The sequence below is a fragment of the Montipora foliosa genome, chromosome 9 (genome assembly GCF_036669935.1).
Source record: "Montipora foliosa isolate CH-2021 chromosome 9, ASM3666993v2, whole genome shotgun sequence".
NCBI classification, from domain to species: Eukaryota; Metazoa; Cnidaria; class Anthozoa; order Scleractinia; family Acroporidae; genus Montipora; species Montipora foliosa.
Window position 1 is genome coordinate 34,088,143 of NC_090877.1, and position 12,500 is coordinate 34,100,642.

Consider the following 12,500-nt stretch of genomic DNA (forward strand, 5'->3'; position numbering starts at 1 on the left):
GGGCATTTGAACAGAAAAACTGATCTGAGTTCAAATCCCCCGCCTATGCCCGGGTTCCCCCCCCCCCCCCCCCCCAGCAGCTTAACATTGATAGGTGCATAATTAATTAAGCACGGAACGTCAACACACGACTACGACCCCGAAATGAAAGAACTTCTCAATTTCATAAATTCCATCGAGAACCACGAACTCTTTACGTAGTCACAAGTAAGTTTTCAGGATACAGCTTAAGCTTATATTTACCCTTCATGTCCATAAGCCAACACATCGGGACAACTGCGACAACGAAGGAAATGGGACCCCAGTCAGCTAAAAGCGTTATAGTTGTGTCGTCCCAACCAAACACTACTTGTGAAGTGCCTTGTATTGGTCCCCAGGTATTCCAAATTAGATTGTTTAGAGCAGCAACTATTGAAAAAATGATCAAAATGTACCATCGACGTTTGTACACCTTGCATTTGTTTTGGTAAACGGAACCAAGCGATTTATACCGCCGGTCTTCAGAACGAAGCAAGTTCGCTCTTTCTTCGAAGGACTGCTCTCTCCTCATATTGTTTTGAAAGAACTCTCGAAATTTGTATCAGGATCGTTCCTCTCTCAAACGCTTCTTTATGTCGACGGATTCGTGACTGGTGGGTGTAGCGACTCTTCGAATTCGTCATTCACGAAAAACGCTTTGATGAAAATTTCAGCTGAAAATGTTGCGTGGCAACCCTGAATGCATTTCCATCGGAATAAACCAGCCATCAGTCCAACTGATCCTCATTGTGATTTTTCATAATTTCTTCGTAAAAAGGTTGGGAGAGACATCAAATTCTTCACATTGGCAGAAAAAATACCGGCGAAAAAAAAGCCGGGAAACCAGCACTACGCGGAGAGGTTGGGGCGAGCAATGATCTGAGAGTCAGCGAAGCCGCTTTTACCGAATAATAATGTGAGCATCACATGACGTTTACCCTATACCCTCAATCAGACAATAAACAACAACTTTTCACTGGTAAATAGGATACTGGCTGCAGCACAAGATTAGAATGATCATCACATGACTTTTGGAGGACATACCTTATTACATGAAATTTTCGCGAATTTCGCGATTTAAAAAAAATCGCGAAATTTAAGTGACGTGAAAATTAAATGTCGCGAAAATAACATGACGCGAAAATTAATTGACTCACATTATGTCAATAACTAAAACAGCGACTTTATTACACACGTTTATAACAATCATTTTGAGCTATTCTGTGGTAATGTTCTGTTCCTCTCCATCGCTACTGCTTTCCGTCTCTACTCCAGGTAGCACTTCTTTTGTACAATCCTCAAACTGTCCATTTACTGGCTCCTTGAGTGTGTCTCACTCAAAAACGCGAAATTTAAGTGAGTCAAAATGCAAAATGTTCGCAAAATCGCGAAATTAAGGTGTCGCGAAATATGCGAACCTCAAAATCGCGAAATTAACGTGTCGCGAAAATTTCATGTAATAAGGTATATTAGAATGAGCATCACATGACATGAGATTAGAATGAGCATCACATGACTTTTGGAGGACATATATTTTATTTGTGGCCGGAGTAGCATCATTTGCTACGAGGGACACAAACTCGACAAAAGTCATTTGATTATCATTATTATGAATACACAAGGTCAAATGATGATGTAGCATGAAACTATGGTATGGAAATGTCCCTCAGTGTATACAAACAAAGGTTGTGAGAATGAAAGAAATGTATATATTTGAAGTGTGGGTTGTAGACCAAATGTAGACTGAAGTAATCCTCGCACTTAAATAGGACAATCTCATTGGCCGAGTGAAGTTGTTTGACAACTCTGCAGCCAATCAGTATCAGGGTGGCAAATGTATTTTCAGCCCGCACATTTCCCGTTTGGCCCGCAAAAAGGCGCGTTTTACAGGGGGCAGTTTGTCATTTGGCAGCGCGTATTGATACTAATGATAGTTTTTGTTAAGGTGAACAGTTTTATGAAAAAAAACCGAAAAAACACTTCCACCCAAAAGTTGAGACAATTAAACCAAAGTTTTCGCTAATTCTGGATTAAGGCTTTCGAACAACCAGGCCCTGGACATGTAAGGAAACTGTCGGTTAATGATCACTTTCGTTAACCATTTTGCAAGGAAGTTGACAATGATGAAAATTTTAAAGAAAAAGGAACAATATTAGCCAATATCAAAAATACCATAATACTCTTTGTTCCTCTTTCCAAAATTTTGCATAAGCATTGTTTTTATTTTCTCGTTGGACTTACAATGGTCTCAAGAGAAATAGAAACAACTTTGGAGGCACAAGCAAAGAGTATTATGGTATTTTTGATATTATTTTCAATTTCTCCGTCAAAGGGAGGCGATTAATCGAGGGACGGCTATTATTCGAGGAAATACGGTATTGTGGACGAGGCAATTGATTGAGTCAAGATGATTTAAATTTAAAAGAATTAATAAGAGAAAAAAGTTGTATTTGTTGTATCACTAGCGACGCAAGCACAATCGCAAGCAGAAACTTCAGAATAGAGCTGCTAGAATCCTGACTTTCTCAAATTATGAAACGCGATCTAAAAATCTATTGGATGAACTGGGTTGGGAAGTACTAGAAGGTAGGAGGATGAGACAACTCTCTAATCTTATGTACAAAATAACTCATGACATTTCTTCACCCTATTTGAAAAAGGTATTTACTGGTGTTTCAGATGTCCACTCCTATAACTTAAAAACTCGTCACTCAACTTGCATACAGTCGAACCTGTATACGACGGCCACCCTCGGGAATTGAGGAACTGGCCGTTCTACAGTATCAATAAAAATACGCACTGGGTGTGGTCTAATGGCGTACCATTACAAAACACTTCATACAAGGAAACAATAGGACGACCAACACTCTTTCAAGCCATCAATACTTTAAACAAAGTTGCCAACTTGTAACTTAACGGTATAATATACATAACATTATTGAAACGCGGCCAACAAACAGCAGGAAAGTTAGGAGAAAGGGAAAGCGATCTAACAGAGGGGGTGGTTATGGCCTGGAAATCCTTTGCGAGTATACGTTTGAAGGCGATTCATTCTCTATCACGTGGCTAAAGAGCATATTCAAAACGAACAGTTCTGTACTTCAGCACATTGCGGACAAATGGGCAGTCCCTTTCTAGATGTTATTTGTTTACAGTGATGATAGATCGCATTTTAAACGCAATAAAAATACTGCATAAAATGGCTTAGTTTCCGTTCAAATTAAGATGGCCGCTTGATAGAGCGTTTTCACTCACGTGACCAGCAGCCATATTGGATTACTGAAACAAAGAAAGTATTTGCATAAAAATAGTGTTCAATTCCCGGAGGATTAGTTTAGTACACCATCATGGCCGCCATTTCTTTGTTTTGGAACACCAACATGGCCGCCGTGACGTCATGTGAAAACGCTCTATACAGGTAAAAGTAACAAAGCAAGACAAACATAGGACTGCTACAGGGTGCCTGCGGCTGCTCAATAGAGGTGACCGCCTAATACAGGTAACGAATACAGTGTTTGTATGAGCGGAAATCAGGACTTTGACAACTGGCCGCTTAATGCAGGCCCGTTATATACAGGTTCGACTATATTTCTAAACGGCTAAGTTAGATATAGGGAAACACAGCCTTCATTATAGAGGATCAGTCCTCTGGAACAAAATCCGTAAGGAGGCTAGAACAGAAAAGCCTAGATCTTTTTCAGCCATTTCTTATGGACAAAGATATTTTCGGCACTGAACTTATGTAAATTTTTAATACTCCTACGAATGTACATAATTAGTTTCTTGAGACATATGAATGATCAATGTGTAAAAATTAGGGATATTCTGACTAAGTATATTTTTCCCTTTTATGCAATTTTACCATTAAATATTTTATTACTGTGGTTTTTTAGGATGTATTTATTGTAAAGTAAATAATCGCATAGTAGTAATTTTATAAACTTATTGTAAGTCTTAAAAACTCACGGCTCACTGACCACACCTGTGAAAGTGATACCGTGATTTGAAGATTTTATAGTCAGTAGTAGTAAGCATAACAGCTTTCATTTCACCGTGAAAACAGCCTCGACGCAAGCATAGACACAAGTTCGCCTTCTGGCGCGTGAAACAAAACACTGGCCAATTAAAGCACTCGTTCCAGATTCCTCGCGTCTGAGCATTTGAACAAAATGGTAGAGGCAGTGGTTGCGTTTGATAGAAGTCGACGTTCGTTTTCACTTAGCATTAAGTACTCATGCTTGCGCTATTGCTCGCTTGCTTGCTTGCGTCGCTAGTGCAAACCAGGCTTTATTGCCGCAATAAAGGTGAACCAAAAGAACTCTTCTATTGAGGATTTGCTCGATATCCATAGATAACAGGCAATGACCTAAAATACAAAACGCAAATTTCCCTCTAACGTCTCTCTAATGTTACCCGATCAGTCACCACGTTGAAAGCTTAAAAGACCATGCATTGGGGCGAGTTTGAGAATGGAGAGAAGCAAAATGTTGCGTTCCCAGCACCGTGGGCTTGTGGAGCTGTGCACTGGAGTTCGCCAGCCGAGGTTCAACCACAAGGTGAAGTATACCGGGGAAGCGGGCTGAATTAACATGTTTATTATACCAGGCTGCAGGCTATACATATATATATATATATATATATATATATATATATAGAGAGAGAGAGAGAGAGAGAGAGAGAGAGAGAGAGAGAGAGAGAGTGTGTAGGAGAGAAACCCTGACAATGCACACCCCAAATAATCATATTTTTAACTGAATAAATGTGTGAAAGAAAATTTGCCCTGAGCGGGATTTGAACCCACGTCCCCCCATTACTAGTCGGGTGTGATCACCACTACACCACCAGGACAACCATGCTGGCAACACAGCCATCGACGATGTGATTTACGTGGTTTAAGGCGTGGGCCTCCCGGGAAATTTTCTTTCGAGGTGACAAAGTAGGGGAGCCTATAACTTCACCTGAAACCCAACCAAGGATCAACTTAATGATGCACGACCGTAGTCAACTTAGCGGATGACAAGGAAGGATCCTAGAAGGATACAGGCTAATTTTAATTTTAGAGAGAGTGTAGGAGAGAAACCCTGACAATGCACACCCCAAATAATCATATTTTTAACTAAATAAATGTGTGAAAGAAAATTTGCCCTGAGCGGGATTTGAACCCACGTCCCACCATTACTAGTCGGGTGTGATCACCACTACACCACCAGGACAACCATGCTGGCAACACAGCCATCGACGATGTGATTTACGTGGTTTAAGGCGTGGGCCTCCCGGGAAATTTTCTTTCGAGGTGACAAAGTAGGGGATCCTTGGTTGGGTTTCAGGTGAAGTTATAGGCTCCCCTACTTTGTCACCTCGAAAGAAAATTTCCCGGGAGGCCCACGCCTTAAACCACGTAAATCACATCGTCGATGGCTGTGTTGCCAGCATGGTTGTCCTGGTGGTGTAGTGGTGATCACACCCGACTAGTAATGGGGGGACGTGGGTTCAAATCCCGCTCAGGGCAAATTTTCTTTCACACATTTATTCACATTTATTCCTATGGTTCAATCCTCCGTACAGCCAAAACGTCAAAACAAAAGTTGGAAAGTGTTTCCTCACCCTAATCGACAAGCACTTCCCAAAATCACACCCTTTGCACAGAATTTTCAACCGGAACACTCTCAAAATTAGTTATAGCTGCATGAGCAATGTAAAAACAATTATCTCCAACCAAAATAAAGCCGTCATTAACAAGTCATCAAATCCACCCGCTCAAACTATCAACACTTGCAACTGCCGTGACAAAAGATCCTGCCCTCTAGACGGAAAGTGCAACGTGCGGAATACCATCTATCAAGCAGAGGTCACAACATCTCAGTCAAAGCAAACTTACATCGGTCTTTGCGACACATCATTCAAATCACGTTATAGAAACCACACATGTTCCTTTAGAAATGAACGCTACAGAAATTCCACTGAACTTAGTAAATATGTATGGGGTTTGAAAGACAAGAAAGTCGACTATCACATTAAATGGCGGATTGTTAGGCATGCGAGATCCTATTCAAATGTAACGAAGAAGTGTAATTTATGTCTGTGGGAGAAATACTATATAATTTGTAGACCAGATTTGGCGACCCTTAACAACAGAAATGAGCTTGTAACAAGTTGCAGACATGCAAAGAAATTCCTTCTCAATAGCGTAATTATTTAAGGCTTATTTTTAGCAGCTCACTGGAAACAGTTTGTATTGTTTAACCGTTGCTATGCACCCCAGCCTATAGTGAATTGCTACCGTTATTTTCAAAATCACTGTAAAAAACCATGTATTCCTTCTTTTTGGCAGTTGCCTGATGATTGCTTCGTGAGAAGCATGAAACTCGGAGTAGCAAATAAATGTTTTTGACCTAGTTCAAGTCTACGTATCTATATATATATATATATATATATATATGCAGTTATATATATATATATATATATATATATATATATATATATATATATATATATATATATATGAGCAAAAAGGTCAAACCAGATAAGAAAGTTTCTCCACTGGTGCTTGACTACAATCCAATTTTGCCAGATATCCAAAAAGTTATTAAAAATTACTTTCATCTATTGCAATCTTCACCAGAAGTCAAAGAAATTTTTCCGTCCAAGTCAATTTTTCCCGCTTATCGTAGAACAAAAAATCTTAAGGAGTTGTTAGCGCCATCCAAATTTCAGGTAACCTCTTGTAGAAATCAAAGAGAAGAAAATGGGGGTTGTTCAAAATGCAATAAGAAATGCGATCTTTGTAAAAATTATTTAATTCAAGCTTCAAAATTTCAAAGTTCAGCTACTGGTCGTCATTATTCCATTCAACAAAAACTTTCTTGTTCATCGCAAAATGTTATTTATTTGGCCTATTGCGTTCGTTACTGCGAGGATGCGACACGAAACGAAAATGACGCAAGTGAGGAGGAGGGAAGGGAACCTAAAGGTGAAAAGGCATAACTAACGTCTTGATCTGGACTCCTGCTGTCAAAAGAATACTCCAACGCTTAAATTTCAAATCTCCAAAAAGTCTCTAGGCTCCGCTCTAGTCAGAGTCCTCTAGAAAACTGGATGTACGAGCTAATAGAGCAAGCCGAGTTCTAATGCATATTTTCAACGCCACAAGATAAGACAACAAAAAGCCTTATGTGGTCAGCGAGGAAATGAATACCTGAGCTCGGAATTAATTTATTAATGAAGCGGTTATAAGAAAACAAAAAGTTATTTGAGCTTATAAAGTTCTTGACACAAAATGAGGTACTCACAAAGAAAAACTAATCGACGAGAGTAATTCTATAGTTTATCTGTAGGATTCATGAGTTGTCACGGTTTCAGGTTATTGAAAGGAGAATCTTGAACATCCCTCTCGAATAAATAAACCGGAGGGTATGGTAAGAACTTTGATTTGAGAAAAAATTCTCCTTTTGGTGTGATTGCCCTGTCCAGTTCCATATGGATGTTCTTTCTGTCTTCATTTTTTGCGCACGTTAGATAGCCCTCTCTCTGTAAGTTTATCAAGTAGCGCTCTAATGTAGCAGAAGGGGATAAATATTGATTCATAGAACGGATGATTATCGTACCGAAAGGATCTCTGGTAGAAGTTGTAGTTTCCAATTCTGTAAAACTCGCTGCTCGAGGATAAGCTGATAGTTGACTTCTCTTTTTTCTTTTAGGTAGAGTTGAACACGCGGAACGCTTTTTGATCCAAGAAGCCTCTTCGTTCCTGCAGAAAAGCGCACTCATCTTGTTTTTCTTCTCCTGTTGATCACTTTTGATTCGCCGAGAGTGTTCATCAGCTGATTTGCAAGAATAAGAACTTTTCGTTCTTTCTCCTTTTGTTATGGGTTGTCCTTGATCAGAGTATAAGTGAAAAAGATAGTTCGTTGCTCGATGTCGCTTAGCCAGGATTTTACATTCATCACACGTGAAACCGAGTGAGGTAATGTCTGGACGGCTATACGCATGCCCGGGACTAGAGATTCTGACAAAGGATCTGGAAGACTTCGAGGAGGCATCCATGTTTTTTCAATGACGACTAAAAAAAATATCCGAGCCATAATAAATGGGAAGTGTCACACACTAGGGACAAATTATAGACCAGAACAGTAATATTTCTTAATTTTAAACACAGAGTTAAGGAGATAAGAGTCTCCCATATAATATTGCTGCTGATGATTGACTGGAAAGGTCTGGTTTCCTGAAAAAATCACTCTTAAAATACCCCGGAATGGAAAAGAACCGAGAAGACAGTTGTACAGTTGTGACTCACAAGTTCCTGAAAAACGATAAAACCCGCAATAGCCTGAATTTCAGTCACCTCCTCCGCTCGTTAAGTCAAATTCAGGCTATAAAACCAAACGAAATAAACAAGTAGAACTTTCATCAGTGCAAGCTTTATTCTTGACGGAAGATGCAAAAAACACCTTCTATCTTTTGCCCTTTGCACTATATTGCAAGGTTGACTCGCGCCCTTCTCCAAAATATTCGTTGAAAGTTATAACAGATCAAGCGTTTCTTAAGCTGCAGCAGCCAGTTTGCAAAGAACATCTCCATAGCAGCACTTCTCCGGGAATCACGGACCCTTTCTTAAGTTTGTCAATTTACTTCCCACTGATATTTAAATAAATTCATGGTCATAATGTTTTTCCTCGAAACAATGCAAATTTGCGTAATACATAAGATTACTGTTCTTTGTCAGGCAGCATAAATTGTACTGTAACATCAAGGAAATTCACCTCTAGAAAAACCATTTAAACTCACCTTTTGCAGATTTTTCAGACTGCTTTAGTTTGCTGTCTCATCAGATTTTGCCATTAAAGAGCTTTATCATTAACATTGAAAAATAAACATTTCGTACGTATCGGTGTGAGTGAAATATTCTAAATTTTGCTGTCAAAAAGAGTTGTCCATGAAAAGAAAATCGGAGAAAAAAGCTTTAAAAAATACGGAATTGTTCGTGCTCCGCGGAAAAAGTAGAAATGTTAGCGGTTAGGGTAAGTTTATAAGCAAGATAACATATAAAGGATGGAAATATTTGTTAGGTAAAGGGATTGTCAGGGAAACGATATTTTGAACCCACTATCCATATAGAACGATTGGAAATTTAGCATCTGTCACTCATGGTAGGAACACCTGCACTGGAACCCAGGACTGCCTGCCCAAGTTCTGTTCTTGCACTGAGACGTGAACGATAACGCTTCAAGACAACATCCGAGCACTTCATTTGCTTCCACATGCATTCGACACACTGTCGTGTGTTTGAACAGGTGATTCAACATTGTTCAAAGGGTAAAAAAGGTTAAAAGCCTGGTGAAAGCGAGTTGAATCAAACTTACTGAAACTGCTTCAGGGCTCGTTTAAACTGATTGCGAGGAACTGAGAAGGAGCGGGTCCAGTTTTTTTTTGTAGGAGGGGGTTCATCACCAAGGAATGGCATAACTGACGGGTTTTTTTTTTTTTTTGCTTTCTTGCAGAATACCAGTTTTATTAGTGTATTAGAAAGCCGTAGGTCATCTCGGGGAAGGGGGGGGGGGGGGAGGAGCGTACCCCCTGCACCCTCCCTCTAGATCCGCCCCTGCTGAGAAATGAAACCAGACTCCTGTCCACATTTACGGCCTGATGTGGGCACGCGTGTGTCCTACAAAATTTTAATGTTGAACGAACTGTTCAAATGACTTCAACTCCATCGAACATTTTCGAGAACAAATGTTAAATCGAATTAAAGTTTAAATCAGTTTAAATTTGATTCAACACACTTTCAACATTTTTTACGGCTTTCAACAATGTTGAACGAAACCAACACTTGATTCATAAGTGATTCATGTAGAAGCAAATTTCCAACATTTCCTCTTTTTGCAAAATCGTAGAATGCAGATGAAGCCGTCTGATGAGTCCATTTAACAATTGTCGAACATGCGCATGCTCGCATCAGGCGAAAATCTGGTTTCTTGTTCCCAGTTCCTGGCAATCATGGAGTTGGCTCAAAAGTTGTCTGATTGTTGGAGCCATTTGAACGATCTCCGCACAATTTTGTTTTCGATTCTAACATTTGCCTAACAACCGTTGAACGGATAGTGGTAAAATGTTGAAAGCGTTTGAATGAGTCTTTTTAACGCCGGGAAAAGCGGGTGGAACCTTAGAAGTTCGTGAACTTTCCTCGGCTCTGTCTACCTTCCAGAATTATTTACCAATTCATGATATTCAACGACCTTCGTTTTCATGTAACTTTTATTGAATTTCTAGGCCTCTGCTCCTTTTTTCTGACTGAACGGGGCATTGTTATCACGGGAACAATGACATTTGTGCCTCAGTATAAAATTAATAAGTTATAATTACGATACTAACACACAAAAGAGAGAATCCGAAGGGAAACGCTGACCTAAAGACTCTACCTGTGTTAAGTTTTATTTGTAACAATGACCTACTTCAGTGAACGAGATGTGCAATGTGAGTGACCCGAGGGGAGTTGAAGGATGCAAGGGCGTATATAACTGAAGGATTTTAAACAATTTGCCACGTTTAGATAACAGCACGCAAAATGATGACGACGTGGACGAGGATGAAGATGACGATGATGAAATTGCTGATCGCGTTAATGATAATGCAAATGACGAGGACTATGTGAACATGATAACTAGCTAAAACCACTGAACCTATGACCTATGACACCAAGTCAAATCGAACCATGACTAGATCGATAAAAATCGGGACGGGTGCTTTCCCCACCATGCTAACCCACGAAAACACCGAAATCTCTAACGTGCTGTTTCGTATGTTTTCTTAGCCACAACGATTTTCCGCTCCGCGGTTTCCAGTGCGTTGATCGCAGTTAGCTTAGGTACTTTCTAGTTACACTGCTTGTCGGTGTTGTCTACTCTTGCAAACCACTCTTTGTTCCAAAAAAACTAGCTCTGTTTAGACTCGTCTACGTCTAACCGCTTGTATCTCTCGGTGTAAATAGCTATGAGCGGTGTACACACCACAGTAGATGAGACTAGTAACCAATTCATCCATCGCGGGTTCGCTTGTGGAAACATGAAGGCTACGAAAAATACAAAGTTGATGACATAAACAGCTAAAATCATCACACCGGAAGTAATCCCTTCCGCAACAGGATAGGCGCATTCAGCGGCCAGTTCCATTAGGAGGGGAACTGTCCCACAGAAGAGTACGACTTGCGAAATACCAGCAGCGAAAAAGACAGGTTTTGTTAAGGGTATGATCTGTTCACAAGCCAGCGAGAGAACTGCTTGAGCGCAGGCCGTGCAGATGAAAAGAGAAATGAGGATTGGTTTGGTGAAGCTCTGAATACGATCGGCGTACCTGCAAAACACAAATTTGGGATTGATTGAATTGCAGGAATCTGTTCACTGAATTGTAGCAATCTGGCGCGGGTTGCTCGAAGCATGGTTAGCACTAACAAGCGTTAAATACCATGGAAACCTATAGGTTTTGATACCTATTAACCAACGGTTAGCGCTAACCAAGCTTCCAGCAACCAGCCACTGGTCATTTTGTTCCCTGCTATCTCTAACTAGGACCGAGAAAGAGGCAACCAAACATAGGGAAGCGGGGAATTTAACTTGTATGCAAAATTCAAAAAACGTGATCGAGACCCAAGAGTCGTCAATACAACCTTTGGGTGATACCATCAGCAGCTTACTTACCAGGAAAAGGTAATTCCAAGAAGCGAAGCCACGTTTGCCCAGAATCCTAACCAGCCAGCAGTCTTTTGATCAATACCAACTCCGGAGAAGATAAGGTCCTGGACACTAGACCAGCCCCAGTTCACTCCATTACTGATGCTAAAAATGACCAAGAGCAACCAGAAAGACCAGTTATTGAGAAGAGTTTTGGCGCCAGAAACGAAATCTAAACGTCCAGCTGCAGACGACAAGCTTGGCGGAGTGGGCGGTTTGGCGGGAAAGTAAATTATAACAAGAAAGAGGAGGACTCCCACAAGAACAGCTTCAATAAATAGATAGTCATTTATTCTGGTTAGCAGAAATTTCATTTGTTCCGGAGTCGTAATGTTTCTTAGTTTATCGATGTCGATGCTATGTCCCGCGTGATAAGTTGTTAAATTCCCGTAGTCTACGTCAGGAACAAGGTTTGGACCAACGACGTAGCTAAATGCAGATCCGAGATAGGAAGCCAACGTAGCAATGGCAGTGGCCGTCATTCGCTCGTGTGGCGGGAACCAAGTCGCCGAGAGCACAACGACACCCGCGTTTTGAACGGCGGGTACCGCGATTGAAATAAGAAACTCACTGAACGTGATAAGTCCAGTCCTCACGTGAGGAGGAGAAGGGATGATTTCCAGGACTACAGCAAATGTCTGCAGAGACACGGAACACAGGACTGCAAATCTTAAACCTGAAAAAAAGAAAGAACAAAAATCTCCACGAATTAGTGTCATAGAAGAATGAGCATTGAAAACTGGTGAGGGCCTTGTTTCC

The 12,500-nt window shown here is 40.5% G+C and overlaps 3 protein-coding genes across 3 annotated transcripts in view; all 3 read right to left on the minus strand.

Moving 5' to 3' along the window:
- LOC137970719 (solute carrier family 49 member 4 homolog) overlaps positions 1–881 on the minus strand; it is a 7,266-nt gene extending 6,385 nt beyond the window's left edge. The window contains exon 1 of the mRNA XM_068817260.1: positions 244–881. Coding sequence (XP_068673361.1) covers positions 244–550 — 307 coding nt within the window. The 5' untranslated portion in view covers positions 551–881. The remainder of the gene's footprint in view (positions 1–243) is intronic.
- Positions 882–6,575: 5,694 nt separating this feature from the next.
- Positions 6,576–9,156, minus strand: LOC137970973 (uncharacterized). Its single transcript, XM_068817659.1, has 2 exons — positions 8,803–9,156; positions 6,576–8,077 (listed from the first exon to the last, which is right to left on the minus strand). The coding sequence occupies exon 2, from the start codon at positions 8,059–8,061 to the stop codon at positions 7,366–7,368; it is 696 nt and encodes a 231-aa protein (XP_068673760.1). The 5' UTR covers positions 8,062–8,077; positions 8,803–9,156; the 3' UTR covers positions 6,576–7,365.
- A 1,080-nt stretch (positions 9,157–10,236) lies between these two features.
- The window catches only part of LOC137970972 (solute carrier family 49 member 4 homolog), a 6,954-nt gene continuing 4,690 nt past the window's right edge, over positions 10,237–12,500 (minus strand). Inside the window, exons 2-3 of the mRNA XM_068817658.1 lie at positions 11,709–12,417; positions 10,237–11,364 (exon numbers count right to left, since the gene is read on the minus strand). Of these exons, the coding sequence (XP_068673759.1) occupies positions 10,947–11,364; positions 11,709–12,417 (1,127 nt within the window). The 3' untranslated portion in view covers positions 10,237–10,946. The remainder of the gene's footprint in view (positions 11,365–11,708; positions 12,418–12,500) is intronic.

Bases quoted from the DNA above. Each gene is read 5' to 3' on its own strand.
- LOC137970973 (XM_068817659.1), bottom strand. From the start codon at position 8,061: ATGGATGCCTCCTCGAAGTCTTCCAGATCCTTTGTCAGAATCTCTAGT.